The 19575-nt window shown below is 38.5% G+C and overlaps 1 protein-coding gene across 8 annotated transcripts in view; it reads right to left on the reverse strand.

The window, feature by feature from the left end:
- Nucleotides 1-19575, reverse strand: part of APC (APC regulator of WNT signaling pathway) — a 151289-nt gene that overhangs the window by 52698 nt on the left and 79016 nt on the right. For 7 of the 8 annotated variants that reach the window (XM_069087769.1, XM_069087768.1, XM_069087767.1 and 4 more), the window contains 4 exons: nucleotides 15715-15823; nucleotides 12868-12981; nucleotides 4438-4521; nucleotides 2769-2840 (listed from right to left, as the gene is read on the reverse strand). In XM_069087769.1, coding sequence (XP_068943870.1) covers nucleotides 2769-2840; nucleotides 4438-4521; nucleotides 12868-12981; nucleotides 15715-15823 — 379 coding nt within the window. The remainder of the gene's footprint in view (nucleotides 1-2768; nucleotides 2841-4437; nucleotides 4522-12867; nucleotides 12982-15714; nucleotides 15824-19575) is intronic. The other variant, XM_069087771.1, reaches the window with a different exon arrangement.

Genomic DNA, 19575 nt, shown 5'->3' on the forward strand with positions numbered 1-19575 from the left:
CCCCCCGGCCAAGGCCCCACTCTGAACAATATGGTCCTTCCACTGTGCTGTCTGGGATATTTACTTCATAAGTCACAAGACTGCTTTCACTTTAAGTCCTTTCCCCCATTCTCTCTTTAATCTTTTTTTTTTCCCATTCCCTCCATCTTCTGGTTTTGACTTCTGGCTCCCTCCTCATTTCCTCCAACTCACTGGTTAAGGTGGGGGAGCTGGAATACTCTGCTCCCCACTGCTTCTTCAGTGACCTTTCCTCCTTTGAGGTCCATTCTATCCTCACCTACCACCCAATCACAATTTTGGTAGTTGCTGTCTACTGACCTCCAGTATGTTCTCCGGCGTTTGGCTCCCAGTCTTTCTCTCCTCGACTTTTGCCTCAATACCAGAAGACTTAACACACACATATCTGATAACCCCCCACACACCCAGCATCATAGCTTCTCAGATTATTTCTGCTTTCACTCTGCCCCATCCTCAGCTTATGTCACTTGATCTAGCTCACTTTAGTCACACACAAAGATTTTCATATTCTTGATCTTGCAACAACCCACAAATGCATCACTTCCATGTTTCTGAACTTTGAAAAATTCCCTTATTCCAATCTACTGTCATTCTATCTTTCCTCTGCCTTGAAACTCCAAACCACAGAATTTCTTCATCTATACCATAACCTCTAATTCCTCACTGAGGTAACAGGAACAATAATAGACATGGAAGCAGAGGGCATAGGCCAGGGGTGGAGAACTGTACCCTCCGTGACAAGGCCACACTTGGCCCTCTAGGCCCTCAAGTGCCACCCTCTGACTGAATCCAAACTTCATGGAACAAATTCCCTTAATAAAAAGATTTGTTCTGTAAAACCTGGACTCAGTCAAAAGGGCACACTCAAGGACCTAGAAGGCCACATGTATCCTCAAGGTCACAGGTTTCCTATCCCTGGCCTAAGCTAAAATCACAGTTTTGCTATTTATATCCATGGGATCTTGTACAAGTTATTTAACTTCTCCTTGGTTCTCAGTTTTCTCATCTATAAAATGATGGGATTGGATAAGAGGCCTTTTAGCTCTAAATCTGTAATTCTAAAAATGCCACATTGGAATGCTTAAAAGTAATATGTTCAGTTGTAATGGGAATGAGAATTTGAAGATCTTCCCTGCTTTGAAAGTAAACTCTGCCCCCTAATAGGCTGAATGTAATCACACGGAGCCTGTGATGGAAAGGGTTTGCTGAAGGGTGCAGTGGAGCCCACAGGAATCTGGGAGTCAGAGCCAGAGAGACGGCGGGAGAGAGAGGTGTTCAGGCAAGGGGATAGAGAGATTTGTGAATAAATATTGATCTTATATTGGTTTCTGGGAAGGCTAAAGGATGCTGTGTCTCCCTGTGTTGCTATGGTTTATTAACTTCTTTGCTACTGTGATGGAATCAGCTTACTGGTTTTCAGATTCGGTTTTCTGGTGTCTAAATAAATGGTTTGGTTCTGTCCTCTTTATGGAGAATTTGTTACATTTTGTGATCGAGCACTCTTCAGGAATATTTATAGTCACAGTCAGTGCTGTAAATAATGCACTGGCACCACATCAGTTAATATCATTATAAAAATGTGATACGCAAGAAAGCACTTCTGCAGTTGTTTTCCTTCAACAAAGATTAATTTTCCCTAAAAGGCAACAGAGCTGTCACTGGGAACTGACTGGCCCCTGCCTTTCTTGAAGAAGATTCCTGGTCACCCAAGAGTATAAAAATTTTCCACCCATGAGCAATAGGACTGAGACTCTTAGTGCACTTCTGAAGACAATGATATGTGTCTATATGGGCATGGGGGTTAGGGACACCTCCAGAGAGCTTAAGTGCCTCTGTATACTTACTGCATATCCTTGATGTGTTAATGTAATGTAAACCTCCCCTTGTTTACTATTCTGCGGCCTGCCAATGCTTCATTTCATCCTAATATAGACTCTAAACAGGGCCCTGTGTTTGGCCTGCCCTTAATATTTGGCATAATGTATAACTGGGATGATATAAGATGATCTACTGACTCCCACTGTGGTTGAGTGGGGGGATGGGCACTGCAAATATGGAAGGTAGGGTGGTCAGATGATGGGCACTGAATGGTCCTCAGTCCTTCTGATTATATATGCTGAGTCTTCTCTATAGCGTAGGGAGCAGGGTCCCATTTAAAGTGATTAACGCTACAGGTACTTGGGCAGACTGCTGAGGACAGTCCAGCATTCCCCAGTTGGTGTTGACTGTCCTATAGAAATTAGAATGCTAACATAAAGACAGGAACCAGAATGATTCAGCATAGTTAGCAACGAGAGACAGGGATCTTGGCCTACAGGGATACCACAATGAAAGCCCAGAGGTAGCCAGCAGAGCTGCTGGCCAGTAAGAAGTATTTCTGCTGAGAGGGTAGGGACTGACAGGCCTCAGCCAGGAAACTACCCTGCAGTCTCTGATGCAGAGGTTCTGTTTCCCTAGAGAAAAGATCCATGAGACAGCAGGATGAGGTCTAAAGTGGGGAAGCTACCCTACATGAGGGAGCAAGGATTAGGTGGGCCATATTCCCCTGGGAGCATGGGGGAGGGCTGCAGTGTTCAGACAGAACCCTAACGGAGCCAATACTGAGCTGATTTATCCATGGGACTTCCATGGGTTAAGGGAGGTTTTGAAGGAATCCTTTAATAAATCTAATCAGCTAGATTCATTAGAGCCTCCAGAGAGGAATTCTCTTTGTCCCTTGTTTGGTTGCTGAGATAGAGAGCTGTTCATACCTGGTGCCATAAAGATGAACTCCTGCTGATGTCATCTCTCCTGGAGATCTGCAAGGGAGGGGGGTGAAGTTCCTAAAGGAAATGGTTTGATAGTTGGGATCTGTGCAGAATAGATGAGGATGAGGAATGAGAGGTGGGGCTGTGAGTAGGGGGTAAGAGGAAGAGGGAGGGGAAATCGACTGCCACATTCTATGGCAAGATTGCCTCAGGATCAAGCCTACTGCTTTTTGGGTAGGACCCTATCAGATTTAGGGCAGCTATAGAGGACTGGGCCTTGAGTTCAAATCCAACCTCAGACACTACTTAGCTGTGTGACTGGGCAAATTGCTTAATCCTGTTTGTCTCAATTTCTTATCTTTAAATGAGCTGCAGAAGGAAATGGCAAACCATTCCAATATCTTTGCTAAGAAAACCCCAAATGGGGTCATGAAGAGTTAGTCAACTCTCAGAATGGCTTCAGACTTTAGTTACATTGGGGCAAGTCTGGATGGCTGTGACTTGAACAAATGTTACGGAGAGTGTCAATAAGGGCTCTGGAAGACAGATTCACAAAAGCCTTCCTAGAAGAAAGAAGGCAATGACTCCATCTCCTGTAGGTAACTTTAGATCTGACTCCTTCAGCAGAAAGGTACCAGTGGCCCTTCGGCTCAGTCTAAAGCTAGGGAATCCTTTAAAGACCCTCTGATAAGGATTATTCAAGAGAAGTCATAAAGAGAAGACCATTAAGATGAATTCTTCCTGGACCTCCCATTTCAGGGAAGGGCCCATATCAGTCATCTTTCATTCTCCAAACTTAACTCTAGACTCCAGCTGCCTCCTAACTCTATTATGAGCACCTTCTCCCACTGGCGAGTTCTTCTAGGAGCTCCATTTTGGGGAAGGGCCTCAGAACACAATCCCTCATTCCCGGACTCAGTCACTATATTCTTGAATGGGTACTTCTCCCTACCCCCTGCTTTTCAGCTATGACATATCCCTTATTTCCTAGTTGATACTGGAATACTTAGGTAGAGAGGCCACAGATATAACCCAGTATGGCAACTTTCATGTTCTGAGTAGAAAATTATTAATTTTACAATACTCTACAGTATTCCTTTCAGTGAGGGACTTTTCAAGGGCATGTAGGATCCATGAACTTGTTTTTAAAAACTACTTTGATGACTATAATTCAATTAATAATTTAATACCATGTATTTTATGCATTTGAAATTATTATTTTGAGTAGTCCATAGCTTCACCATACTGCCAAAGAAGTCTGTGACACAAAAATGGTTAAGAACCTCTGTCTCATATTATTTGCACACAACCTTTCAGGAATATAACTATAGGTCAGTATAACTTAGGAATTCGGGGGAATGCCTGCTCAAGAAACAGCTTACTAACTGACAGGAAGTATCCAGAGTTATATCTCTGATTATGTGCAAATAAATTAGGGATAGCTTATAGACATGTATTAACTACATCAAAGTAATCTCATATTACTTATGCATTATGACTACCCAATGATAACAGAGTAAGGTAGCTCCAAAACAGAACAAACATTGAGATCCCATTATAATTATTGGATCCCATAGTTGTTGCTGGATAATCATGTTTTATTATTAATTCTATCATTTAAAAAACAAAACATTTATGTACATTTAAATAGTACAAAAAACAGTTTACTAACCTCTGCTTCTGCAGGTTGGGACTGTAATAACTGTCGTATACGAAGTATGTCTTTCTCAATTTGCTGAATTCTAGCCACTCTTAGCTAAAATAAAATAAATGATAAAATTATGCACATATATATACACACACAGTTGTATGGTAAAAATATAATTGTATAAATTGTATCATGGTTGCTTTGACAAGTTATGGCAAACCAATAAATTCTTCCATACCTATGGCACAAAATAAAATACAAATATCCACACATTTGTGAGCAGACAAATATTTGTCAGTTCAACTTTTATTATTTCACACTTTCTCCATTAGAGACATTCTCCTAAAACTTTAAAGTGAGATGTTAAAAGTTACATTTTGTTTTAAAGAAAGAATTAAACATTTAAAGATAGGTTTCAACAAGTAAATCCATTGGAAAATAAGTCATAAGAAGCAGGTTTATCTTTTACTTCAACTGGACTTCACTTTTCAGTTTACTTAAACCAGGGCATAATTTTATTAATAAAAGGATCTGAAGTCTTAGTTTGTATTAATTGTAATAACCAAACTTAGAAAGTTAAATTTAGCAACTTCTTTTCTCTCAATACAAGATCAGGGGTGGCTAGGTGGCATAGTGAATAGAGCACCAGCCCTGGAGTCAGGAGGACCTGAGTTTAAATCCAGCCTCAGACACTTAACACTCACTAGCCACGTGACCTTGGGCGAATCACTTAACCCCAATTGCCCTGTCTTCTCCCTCTAAAAAGAAAAAAAAAAAAGATGATTTCAGGCATAGTATAAACATCACTTTGGGGAAGCAAGGTCACCAAGAGTCTTTAATGACTAAACAACCACCACAAATGAAGAGAATAATTTGATTTGAATAATCAGGTCAGAAGTCAAATTAGGAGTGATTAAAAAATTGAGGGTAAAGGCAAAGAAATGGAGGCAATAAGTACAGATTATTTTCTAGGGAATCTGGCTATGAAACAAGATGGGGAAGGATGGGGAAAACTGGTAGGAAAAGAGAGAACTCATAACAGATATCAAGGTCCATTACCAAGACAGAGCAGTAAAGCATAAAGACATACATTTGAAATGGCTATTGTGGGGAATATTATAAAATGTCACTCAGAACCTTTTCCAGCTTTAAATGTATGATTCCTATGATCTCAAGGCTTCAAGACTCAGCTCAAGAAGCCCTTAGAGGTTTAAGGCCTTTCCTGATTTCCCCAGCTACCAGTGCCTTTCTCTTCCTAGGTTTGCCAACCATTTGTTGGTGTATGTTTTGGACACATGTGCTTTCTCTCTGCCATTAGAGCATAAGTTTCTTAAGAGGAAGGACTATTGCACTTTTCTTTTTGTATCCCTTAGTGCTAGCACAGTGCCTAGTACATAGAAGGCATTTCATAAATGCTAAATGATTTATTATCTCATTTTGCCCTACATCTTTTTGGAGATATACTGAACAGTGAGTCGTTGAGTTCCATTGTTTCTGTTTCTCTCTAGTCTAAGTGGTTTCACTGCCCATCTTTCTTTGTAAACTTAATACCAAGTGGCTTTCATGGCTGTTGCTCTATAATATAATTTATGATCTGGAAGTGCTCCTCCTTCATTCCTACCTTATTTCAATATTTCCCTCAATACTCTAGATGAGGGATGGGGAATCTGTAGGCTCAAGGCCATATGTGGCCCTCTAGATGCTTAAGTGCAGCCATTTGATGGAATCCAAACTTCAAAGAACAAATTCTTTTATTAAGGAGATTTGTTTGGGGAAACTTGGACTCAGTCAAAAGGCCACATCCAAGGACCTACACATGTGGCCTTGAGGCAGCAGGCTCCCACCCTTGTTCTAGATCTTTTGTTTCTCTAATTGAATTTCACTGCTATTTTATAGAGTTCTGTAAAGGGTCCCTTTGATAGTTTGGATGGTATAGCAATAAAATTGTAAATTAACTCTGTCAGTGTCAGTTTAATTATACTGGCACTGCCTGACTTTGAGCACCAAATATTCCTCTAAGTTATTAAGTTGTTCATTTCTTTTTTTCCCCAGAATGTTTTTTTATCAAATGGATTTTATTTTTAGTTTTCAGCATTCATTTCCACAAGATTTTGAGTTACAAATTTTCTCCCCATCTTTCCCCTACCCCACCCCAAAATAGCAAGCCCCCAATCTGCTCTCTCTTATATCGTCCCCCATCTTCCCTCTAACTTTCTAGTAGGGCAAGACAGATTTCTATTCCCCAATGCTTACATATCTTATTTCCCAGCAGCATGTAAAAAACATTTTTTTTTTAAAACATTTGTTTTTAAAACTTTGAATTCCAGATTCTTTCCCTTCTTTCCTCCTCACCCACCCTCCACTGGGAAAATAAGCAATTCAATATAGGTTGTACATGTGTAGTTACACAAAATGTTTCCATAGCAGATATATTGTGAAAGACTAATTATATTTCCCTCCATCCTATCCCACCCCCCACTTATTCTATTTTCTACTTTTACCCTGTCCTTTTTCAAAAGTGTGTGCTTCTAACCACCTCCTCCCCTAATTTGCCCTACCTTCTATCATTGCCCCTCTTATGCCCTTCCCCCTTACTTTCCTGTAGGGTAAGATACCCAATTGAATGTGTATGTTATTCTCTCCTTAAGCCAAATTCAATGAGGACGGTTGACCCATTCCCTTTCACCTTCCTGTTCTTCCCCTCCTTTGTAACAGTTTTCTCTTGCCTCTTTTATATGAGATAATTTACCCCAATATATCTCTCCCTTTCTCCTTCTCCCAATATATTCCTTTCTCACCTCTTACATTTTATTTTTTGGATATCATACCTTCATATTCAATTCATCCTGTGCTCTGTCTATATATACATGTACATACATATATACATACTCACATATGTATTTATACACACATACACTCTCCTATATATACATATGTATGTATACATCTATATACATATATATTCCCGTCAACTATCCTCATATTGAGAAAAATCTCATGAATTACAATTATCATTTTTCCATGTAGGAATGTAAATCAACTTTAATAAGTTCCTTATTATTTCTTTTTCCTGTTTACCTTCCTTCTTGTATTTGAAAGTCAAATTTTCTGTTCAGCTCTGGTTTTTTTCATCAAGAATACTTGAAAGTCCTCTATTTAACTGAATGATCATATCTTCCCCTGAAACATTATATTCAGTTTTGATGGTTAGGTGATTCTTGGTTTTAATCCTAGCTCCTTTGACCTCTGGAATACCATATTCCAAGCCCTTTGACTCCTTAATGTAGAAGCTGCTAGATCTTGTATTATCCTGACTATGTTTCCACAATTCTCAAATTGTTTATTCCTGACAGCTTGTTTTTTTGTTTTGTTTTTTTGGGGGGCAATTGGGGTTAAGTGACTTGCCCAAGGTCACGCAGCTAGTTTTCGTGTTAAGTATTTGAGGCCAGATTTGAACTCAGGTCCTTCTGACTCCAGGGCTGGTGCTCTATTCACTGTGCCACCTAGCTGCCCCTTTCCTGACAGTTTGTATATTTTCTTCTTGACCTGGGAAGTCTGGATTCTGGCTATACTATTCCTAGTTTTCTTTTTGTGATCTTTTCCAAGAGGCAATGGGTGAATTCTTTCCATTTCTATTTTGCCCTCTGGTTCTAGAATATCAGGGCAATTTTGCTTGATAATTTCTTGAAAGATGGCGTCTAGACTCTTTTTTTGATCACGGCTTTCAGGTAGTCCAATAATTTTTAAATTATCTCTCCTGGATCTATTTTCCAGGTCAGTGGTTTTTCCAATGAGATATTTCACATGGCCTTCTATTTTTTCATTTGTTTGGATCTATTTTATAGTATCTTGATTTCTCATAAAGTCATTAGCTTCCATTTGCTCCAATCTAATTTTTGAAGGGATTATTCTCTTCAGTGAGTTTTTGAAATTCCTTTTCCATGTGGGCAATTTGGCTTTTTAAGGCATTCTTCTCCTCATTGGCTTTTTGGGCCTCTTTTGCCATTTGAGTTAGTCTATTTTTTAAGATGTTATTTTCTTCAGTATTTTTTGGGTCTCCTTTAGCAGGCTGTTGACTTGCTTTTCATGGTTTTCTTGCATCATTCTCATTTCTCTTCCCAATTTTTACTCCACTTCCCTTACTTGATTTTCAAAATCTTTCTTGAGCCCCTCCATGGCCTGTAACCGATTCATATTTTTCTTGGAAGCTTTTGATGCAGGAGTTTTGACTTTGTTGACTTCTTCTGGTTCCATGTTTTGATTTTTTTTGTCCCAAAAAAGGATTCTATGGTCTGATTGTGCTTCCTCTGCTTGCTCATCTTGCCAGCCAATTACTTGACTTTTGAGCTCTTTGCCAGGGTAGAACTCTGCTTCCAGAGGGGAGAGAGCTGTGTCTCAAATCGCTGGGGTTTTTGCAAATGTTGTCAGAGTTCTGAGGAGGGCGCCATCTCTACAGACACCACAAGCTCTGGCACACTGGTGTTTCTCACCCCAGGACCATTGCCTAAGACTGCAACTCAGATCCAAGCAGGTCAAAGCAAGAGCAATTACCCTCTGAATGGTCACTTTGTCCCCCCTACTATCAGCAGGCCAGGAGCTCCGGAGGCAGCCAAGCGGCAGCAGCTGCAGCCACTGCACCTCCACCATGTCTTGCCCTGGGAGCAGGGACTAGACCATGCTCTTTTCCACCGGGTTCCAACAGAGTTCCCCACTGACCTTTTACTTTCTCTTTGGCATTTATGGGTTGAGAAGTCTGGAAAACACCACATCTGCTGGTGATTCACTCTCCTGAAGTCTGCTCCAGCTGGTCTGGGTCTGGGCCATCCAGAGTCCCGCCCATGACTCATGCAGGACTTTGCTTGGCTCCCAGCTTGGTGTGCTAGACCCTTTTTGTCAGCCTGCTGGGCTGCCTTCAGTGGGAGATTTGTTTCTCTCTGTCACTTTGTGGGTTCTGTAGCTCTAAAATTTGTTTAGAGTCCTATTTTACAGATCTTGGAGGTGGCTGGTGAGGAAGCTCAAGCAATTTCCTTCTTCTACTCTGCCATCTTGGCTCCGCCCCTATTCTTTATTTCTTTAAAGGACACTCTGGACCTGAGTCTGGTTTCAATTCCAAGGAATAAGATGCTACTCGGAGGCTAAGCTCACCACTTCTAAATTTAACATCATGCTTCTAACTCAAGCCTTGAAGGATACCATCTCCCTCAGCCTCTTCTCCACCCTTATTGGAGGGTTGGAGGACAGAGTACCAAACTCCTCCCAAAGTCTTCCTTTGTAGGGGGCATACACTGGTTCACTCTACTTTGCGTTCTGCTGCTCTGCCTGGTTTCAGCTCCATGAAACAACGTACACCCTGGTGTCCCTTCCCCCCACCTCCATCTGTTTTCCTGACTCCTTTCTGTGAGCTGTCTCCTTCTTTAGACTGTAAGCTCTTTGAGGGCAGGAACTGTTTTTTTTTTTTTTTTTTTAGCACAGTGCCTGGCACATAGCAGGGATTTAATAAATATTTATTGGATTGGATAAGTATTTTGTGTGCTTTGGTAACTGATCTCCAAATACTTAATATACATTCTACAGTTATTTTGAATGAGATTCTCCTTTCTTTTACTGCCTCTTTAGTTTTATTATTTTCACACAGAAATGTATTTATTTGTGAGGGGTTATTCTGTAGCCTATAATTTTGCTGAAACTGCTATTTCAATTAGTATCTTTGATGATTTTCTAGGATTTTCCAAATAAACAATAATGCCATCAGAAAATACATATAGTTTTATCTCCAATTTGCTTATTTTTTACATCTTTAATTTCTGTTTTTTGTCTTATATAATAGTTGTTCTTTGCTTCTTCCTTTTCTGGTTAAGGTAACAGTACCATATTTGTCTCATAAGAATAATTTGTGGCCGTGCTTTCTTAATTTCTGAGAATAGTTTCTGTAGTAATGGTACTGTGTTCTTTAAAAGTGTGATAGAATTCTGAGACTCCAACAGTATCAGAAGTTTTTTCTTTAGTAGCAGCTAATTCTATTTCCTTTTCTGTGATTTAATTATTTAAGGTCTCCTGTTTGTTTGGGTATGTTATATTTTTAATGTGTTCCTATATTTCTTTGGCATTTGCAATTTCAGTAGAATATGACTTGTATATTTCTGACTGGGGTATGCTGATAAAGATTTAATAACTGACTCACTGCAAAAATGAATATGACACCCTTTTAAGTTCAATTTGTATTGTTGACATTCTCTCCATCACTTTAAGTACAGATAATCAGTGAAACCAATCCATCAAGCCATGACTTGGAATGTTTGCTGGTTTCCAACTTGGTATAAATGTACACTCTGAAAATTTAACAATTAGCTCTGCTTCAAGTTGGTTCGAGCACATGCCAGGTTCTGACCATTCTTTTTACTTCTTCTGCTTTTGTTGTGATTTCACTATGTTCATCTGGTATTGTGTTGATTTTCCAGCCCAAATGGCTATTGCTCTCTATCTCTCATTGCTTTCATTTCTAACCTCTCTGAGAAGGCCAGCTACAACTGTCCACTTCCTTTCCTCTCATTTCTTAATTCTACAGTCTGGTTGCTGATCTCATCCTTCAACTGAAACTGTGCTATCCAAAGTTACCAATTATTTCTTAATTGCTGAGCCTGAAGGCCTTCTCTAAGTCTTCATCCTTCTATATTTCCTGGGAGCCTTGGATCACTGTTGATCACTGTTCTCCTTGATACTCTTTTTAATTTTGAGACCTGAACATGACACTGTTCTCTCCTGTTTCTCCTCCTCCCAGTCTAATCTCTCCTCAGTCTTCTTTGTTGGATCTCCATTCAGGATATATCCACTAACTATGCCTATATTTCAATGCTCTATCCTGGACACTTTGCTCTTCTCCCTCTATATTATTTTTCTCTGTGATCCCATCAATTCCTATGGATTCAATGATGTATCATCTCTACACAAATGATTCTCAGATTTACTTTTCTAGACATAAACTCTCTCCTGATTTTATCTCATGTCTCTAATTGCCAACTGGGTGTCTTAAACTCAAAATGTCCAAAAGTGAACTCATTATCTTTCCCCACCAAACCATCCACTACAAAATCCTTATTTCTACCAAGGACACTGAAATGGTAATGGTAATTTGAAGATCTTCACTGCCCTTTAATAGGTCAAATGTAAACACATGGAGCCTGTGGTGGGAGGAGTTTGCTGAATGGGTGAAGCAGGAAGGGTGGAGCAGAGCCCAGAGGAAGCTGGGAGTTAGAGCAGGGGGAGACAGAGGATGCAGACAAGCAGATAGCTAGTACTGTGAGTTTGTGGGAAGGCTTTGGGATAGTGCTGCTTCCTGCAGTGATAAGACATATTAACTTCTTTGTTGCTATGATGGATTCAATTATGTGGTGCTGGGATTTGGCTTTCTGATATTTGAATAAATGTTTTGCTTCTGTCTTATATACAGAGTCTGTTATATTTTGCAATTCAGAATTACACCAGCATATTCATAGTTGCCATTGGTACTGTGAATACTGCCTTGGAGATAACAAGCACCCACCATTTTCCCAGTCACCTCTGCTGGCAAATCAATGTCACATGGATTCCTTACTCTCTCACCTCCCATATCCAATCTGTTACAAAATGCTATTGATTCAACCTTTTCAACATCTCTTGTATGTGCCTTATCTGCTCTTACACTACCACAATCCTGATCACCTTATCGCCTTATACATTAAGTCCTTATCACCTCATTCCTAGACTACTATATTAGCTTTCTAGTTGGTCTCCATTCCACCAATCTCTCCCCATTCCTCCATTCAGTTATCAAAGAGATCTTTGTGAACTGTTGCTAGATTTGAAAATTAAAAGTAAGGTTGAAAAAAATCTTCCCTGAATTCAAAGTGTTAAAAAAAAAATAAAAGAATGAATGTCTTAACATAATTATTTTCCTTCGCAGATTTACTTCTTTTTTTTAAAGTATCACTGTCACTTTCTAATACTACCATCCAACCCCTCTTGTAAGAGATAAACACTTGAGCAAAATAAACTAAACCTCAATCATATATAAAAGGACATGCAGAATTCTATATATGACGGTGAAGACAAGAGACTTTAAACTCAATATTTTTCAAAAAAAATTGGGTTTGTTTATTAAAATAATTAAAATAAACTTAGGTAGATCTTCATATGGCAATTTAAAAGTTTATTTGTCCATTTATAAAGGGGTTTTTGACAGTTTTGAGGCACTTATATTAGAGGTATGTACTGAAATATCTACTTCTGAATTTCAAAAACTTCAAAAATGTTGACTTTAAAAACATAACACTATTTATACTATTCAAAGGCAAAATTACCTATCATTTAAAAAAATCCCAATATTCTGGTAAAATTCCAATTAATTTCTAAATTAAATAGGTAGTACTGATATAGTCATAAATGCTTCAAGAAGTAAAATCTAGTATTTTAAATTACCTGTGCTCGTTTTTCCATATCCTGGCAAGTACCTAGCTGTTCTTCCATTGCAGCTCTGATCTGTCTTGCTTCATACTCCAATTGCCTCCTAGTCATATCTGTTTGCAAAGAGAACTGGGATGGGTAGCAAGGTAAAGAAGTGAGGGACAGAAAAATATATTTTAAAAAGTCATTAGTGTATTAATTTTTATGCTAAAGAACAAACAATAATGAAATGAGGTAAGAACAATCAACAAATTTATAAACTGGTGTGATATATATCTATGTGTATAGATATATATCACACCCATTTACAAATCTATATCTATGTGTATGGGAAGATAATCAACTATCCGTTTAAGAAAAACCTTATGGTTTGATTATTTAGGTTTGCAAAAGAAAGTAGTAACTAAGTCCAGGTCCCTTTGTGAAATACAAGAGCAAAATCCAAATATATTTGTATTTATTCTTGACCACAAATTATTTTAAATAAAGGCATATTTCTTATTTATAACAAATCATCAGTACCTAGTACTTTTATTTGTAATTGTAAATAACTGAAAGTTCTACAGTTGGACAATGGCTGAATAAACTGCAGTATCTAATTCAAGGATAAGCCAAGGTATAGATATGTGATACTGGGTTCTCCAAGTCTACATCAGTAGTAAAATAAGCTCTGGCTCATCCTACTCAAATTGAAAAGGCCTCTAATATAGTCTTGGGACTCTTCACAATAGAATACTTGTTTGTCAGAGTCTAATTACTAGGAGAGGCTGCCATGTAATGAAATTCTGGGACCACAACAACTCAAAGACCTTTCACTAACATAGTGTGGATTTTTTATGCAATTTTTAAAAAAGTAACAAGGGAATTAAAACCAATTCTGATACTTTCTGAAATGGTCAAAAATATTTTCAAAAATCCCTATCATAGAGAGGGAAAATGATTTTTTAAAAAATTTAGCATTAGAAGTGACTTGAGATAGGCATACAAGATTACAGATGAAGCTAGCTGATGTGATTCTAGTATAATAACAGACTAAATAAAATAGGATGGTGAAAAATGACAGTTACAGACTCAGTCAAAAAATCTCATAGTTAGAAGGGACTCTAGGGGGCTATTCTCAATGATCAATTTTCTAAACAAGAATCTCTTTTACACCAAATGAAAAATGATCCACTATCAGTCATTTGAAGACTTTTTGTGAGTAAAAAAACCTACCATCTTATGAAGCTACCCACTATCCTCTTGGATAGTTCTAATTGTAATGAAGCTTTTCCTTCTCTACAGTGGTAAAAAAGATGATGAAAAAAGGATAACAAATTTTCCTAAATGGATTCTATTACAATATGAATTATATAAGAAGAATGGTATTTGAAACATGACAGTTCCACTTCCTACTTCTGTTTCTGAGATCAAGCAAAAAAAGTCAAATAATTCCTCTTCCAAGAGACAGCCCTTCAAACACTGAAATAAAAGGGGCCAGACTTCCTGTAAGTCATTTGTTCTCTTGACTTAACATAAAGCAATGATAAATGATATTATACTCTTGCTATGTATGTGGCAGGCACTATGCTGAGTGCTGGGGATACAAATACAAGTAAACAAAGCAGTTCCTGCCCTTAAAGTGCTTCATTCTAATGCATTGTGGCATTTAGAATTTTGTGGCATTTGTGGTTTAGAAATGGCTGGGTAGTGGTGTTTGGTTCTGACTATGATCAGATGAAAGTCCACCTATCAGATTCCAGAGAAGGCCAAAGTTCTTGAGAGAGGGAGATGATGATAATGGTCAAATGCAGGCATGGCTGAGAAATAGCCAAAAAAAGTATAGCCCCAATTCCTTTAAATCATCCTATAAAGGAGGTAATTGAGGCACACTGAGATGCTGATCACTGGCTTCTAGAATCCTCCTAAAATGTGGCCCTCAGAATTGAATACAATAGTCTAGATACAGTTTGCAAGGGAAGAGTGGAGCTATTATACCTTCTGTCTTGCGTACTACAACACTCTTAATGTAGTCCTAGATGGCACTGAGTTTTTTGGATGTTCTCTATTACAATACTCAGATTGTTTTCAAACTGTTATAGCCATACCTCCTTATCTTGGATTTTTAAAAATTCAATTATAATCCTTTTTATTCCTATTCAGGAAAGTGCTGGTAAATGTTTAATAACTAGCTCCCTTGGTGGGGGTTGAGAGGGGAAGAAATACATAACACACTTTTAAGCTTAATATGAATTATCAACATTTTCTCTATCACTTTCTTAAATCTGGACAATCAACAAAACAGTATCTTAAGCTTGGCTTTACCCACTGCCAAAGTATAAATGTTCACACTGAAAATTTTACAGTTCCCAGAAAAGAGTTCTAGTGGCTCCAAGCATATTTCTGGTTCTATTTCATCTTAGGAGATTCAGACAAACATTCTAATTATTGAATTTGTTTTTGGATCCTGTTATACAACAGTTGATCTCTCCCTCTCTTAGCTTTCTGACCTACAAATTTAATAAGCAGACCATTTATTTCTTTACACAAGATTTGGCTAAAAATGAAAACAGAATAGGGTGAAGTACAGAACCCTATAACACTCTACCCCATAGATCCTTAAAAACTGATACCAAAATAGGAATGATTACTCTTCAGATATAGTCATTACAACAATTCGAATTCACTGAACTGTAATATCTTTCAAAAGTGATGGCTTCTTTCAAGTTAGAAATGAGAGCAGTTTCTTTACAAAGCAGCTACATGAATAAGAATAGCACATACTTTTAACTCTGCATAAATAATTAGCACAGATATTGTCAAATATACATTATCTATTACAAGTTATTGAATCTAAATAAGCCAGATTGTTTAATTACTTACATTTTCTGTTAAAGGAAGACTATCTATCCTTTTAGTTAGGTTTTGAAGCTGAGCATAATACCAATCTTTTTCTTTTTCTTCTTTTTCAAGTTCTGCAAGTAGTAGTGATCTTTAAAAAAATAAAAGTAACAAAACATAAAGCCAATGCAGAAATCATATAAAATCTATCACATCACATTAATAACAAGTTTTTTTAATTGAAGTGTTAACAACGAATATGATTAAGAATAATTAATTGTAAGGAATACCTTATAGAGATTAACTTTTAAGTCAATAAGCGTTTATTTAGCATTTGCTACATGAAAGCCCAATGCTCTGCCCCCTTACTTCCATTTCTAATTTCCCTGGTTTCTTTCAAAATTCAGCTAAAAGCCCACGTTTTGCAGGAGGCATTTCTTGGTCCCCTCAGATGATAATGTTTTCTTCTCCAGACTGCCTTCCATCTACTCAGTATATATCTTGTATGCAAACTAATATGTCTTCCATATTAGAATGAATGTACTTTGAAAGCAAGAACTATTTTTTGTTGCTTTTCTTAATTGCAGAAGTACTTAGCAATGTACCTGACACCTGGTGAGCTGGTTGTTGCCCTTCAAGCTCCAAAAGGACTAAAATGACATCACTGTGGCAGGATCAAGGTACAGTGTGTCCGACTGTGGCCAATCTGACCAATGCGAGCTTGAAAGGCTCTATCACAGGTCAGGCACAAACAGTCCCTATGAACAGTTAAGAGTAGAGAGGTCCCTAGATTTGTGCATCTCACATTTCTTCTGACCTACTGCAATTTTGCTTTACTCATAGAGCACAGCACCTTCTCCAATGTGGACACACCATGCTGGGTGGTCCTGTACCAGGGCCTCTCATGTCTCACCGTAAATTCCAAAGTTCTTCACTTGAAAGAGTTGGATTGCTTCTTCTGACTGCCATGTAAGCATTTGTGTGAGTTCTCTATACAAGTCTTTTAGGCAAATGCATGTTTGCCATTTGAACAATGTGGTCAGCCCATCAGAGTTGCACTCTCTGTGGTAGAATTTGAATGCTTGACAGCTTTGCTCAAGAAATGACCTTATCATGCCAGGTGATCTTCAGAATCTTCCAAAGACAATTCAAATGGAAGCAAATCAGTTTCCTGGCATGGTGATGGTATACTGTCCAGGTTTCACAGATGTACAACAATGAGGTCAGCAAAATAGCTCTGTAGACCTTCAGCTTGGAAAGCAGCCTAACATCTCTTCTCTTCCACACTTTCCTTTGGAGTTTCCCAAACACTGAGCTAGCTCTCATCATTTATGTGGACATCCCTGGAAAGTATACTAGCCAAGGTAAGTTAACTTTCTCCACAGTACTCAAAATTTCTCTATTTGCTGCAACTGATGGTTCTGTTTATGTATGGTATGGTACTAGCTGGTGGAGAATGTGTGTTTTTTCTGGTGTCAACTGTTAGACCAAAATTAGCACAAGCAGCAGAGAACTGATCCATGCTCTGCTGCATCTCAGCCTCAGAGGCTGCACTGAGTGCACAGTCATCAAAAAATCATGCACCAACTCTCCCTCCTTCCCTTTAGTCTTGGCTTGTAGCATTTTCAAGTTAAATGACTGACCATTTGTGTGGTAGTTGACCTTGATGCCATTGCCATCCTCTTTGGAGGTATCTGACAACATCACAGAAAACATCATGGAAGCAAACACATAGCTCTGCTTCACTCCACTGGTGACTGTCCATTATCCAGAACCTGGGCAAGCATGGCATCATGAAACTGATGTATAATACTGATGGACTTCTCCAGATAAATAAATCGACACAATTTTCTTTTCTTTCTTTTTTTGTTAGTTTATTTATTTTTGGTTTTCAGCATTCACTTCCATAAGTTTTAATTTTTCTCCCCCTCCCCAAGACAGCATGCAATTTTGACATAATTTTACACAAACCTTCAGTATCAAAGGCCTTGGCCAAATTAATGTATGTGATCTACAGACCTCTGTTCTGCTCCTGGAATTGTTCCCAGAGTTGTCAGGTAGAAAATACTACAGCAAAAATTCTTCAGCCTTTCTGAAAACACACTGGCTCACAGGTACATGACCATTGTTGGGATCCACATGCCAAGACTAGCCCTCTCTTTCTGTTATTAGGAGACACCCTGTTTTCCAGAGCCAAAGGCCCAGCAAGCAAGCTGTGTCCCAAGCATGGCATAACAATAATCCTTTGCATTCCCCCTCTATATGAACTCTACTGCAGCAAAATCACAGAACTGTTTCACACTGACCTTAAGTGGTCCCTGAGCTCAGACAAGCACCTGAAGGAACCACTTTCTGGTCATGAAGCACTGCTATGACTCAAATTTGCCTCATTGTTGCTGTTATCCCCTCATGACTCCAGCTGACTGCTTGTTTCTGTCTAACCACTACTATTACATAGCAAGGCTCAACCTCACTGCTTTGGGTCCCCTTGGCAGACTCTGGCATGCACGTCTAATTTCCTCCAATGGAATAAAGAAAGTTTTGTTTTTCTGTTTTTGTTTTAGAACCACTGTGAGCTCTTTGGTTTTATTTTTATTTTATTTTTCAGAGTTAACAGATGGGGTATTACGTCTGTGAATTCTTTGGTAATTTTCATAGTTAATAGTAGTTGCATAATCTCTCAGACTCTTTTGGTCATTTATTTTCAGAGTATGATACCACCTTCAAGGAGAAAGATTTAGCTAATTAAGGAGGACTCTGGCAAGAATCCTGCCCGCAATGATTGAGAGACCTCCCTCTGATTTCCTTTATAGAGAGGGACAATGAAGGCATCCTTGAACTACCGGGGAATAACCTCCTCTTCCCATATACCCAGGAAAATTTCAGTCAGCTTTTGTTTGAGTAGTAGACTCCCTGCCTCATAAAGCTGGAACAGAATTGGCACCAGGTGCTTCACCACAGGAGAGGAACCTAATGACATTCAAAAAGTCTTCTTTAATTCAAAGTCTGGCTAGAGAGGGACTGACTTCAACTTGAGGTATACAGTCAATGGCTTCAGTATTGATGACAGTCTGTTAAGAACACTATAGAAGTGTTCAGCCCATCTCGGCAGGATCATGTCCTTTATCAATAATCAATGTGGCTCCATCAGCACTACTACTCCTATTCTCAGAGAGCTCATATTCTACTGACAGATACGACATGTAAAAATATTAGTGAAAACAAGACAATTTGAGGCAGGAGTTATAGGTGAGAGTAAGCGGTTTAGATGGCATAAGGAAAATTGCAGCTTTTTCTCACTCAAACAAGTGCCAATAATTTGAAATTAGATATTCTTTTAGAGATGGTATTTGGTTATAAGTCATGGAAAACTATAATCACCAAAGAATTAAAGTTTTGTGTCACCAAAAGTCAATGAAGGGGTGAACACATCACCAACAAAGAATTGTGCAGAGACTGAATACAGGATATCAATCATTTGTTCACTTGATCTGTGAATAGAAAAAAAGACTAGTCATGTATTGAGAGTGAGGAATAATTTATGCACAGCCTAAATGGTCCAATATTCATGCAATGTCAAACAGTACAGCAGATAGAGTGAAGGCTCTATAGTTAGAAAATCTGGGTTAGATCATTCAACTTCCCTAGACCTTAGTTTCCTCATTTCCAAAATGAAGTCATTGAATTCCCTTCTAGCTCTTTATCTGTGATCCTATGTTCTAGAAGAAGGTCCCAAGCACAATGGGTAGACTTCCTATGAAGCATTCACTACAGGAAATTGCACAGTATGAGAGGATATACATAAAGTATTCATACTGATAAGCTCACAGATCCATCAAAATCATTGCCTAGAAAAAGCAAGAGAAGTATATACGGTCAAAATTAGAAAACCTGGGCTCTTCT

This window comes from Petaurus breviceps, unplaced genomic scaffold (genome assembly GCF_028583685.1).
Source record: "Petaurus breviceps papuanus isolate PSGF00001 unplaced genomic scaffold, PetGlider_PUasm1.0 183, whole genome shotgun sequence".
Lineage (NCBI taxonomy): Eukaryota > Metazoa > Chordata > Mammalia > Diprotodontia > Petauridae > Petaurus > Petaurus breviceps.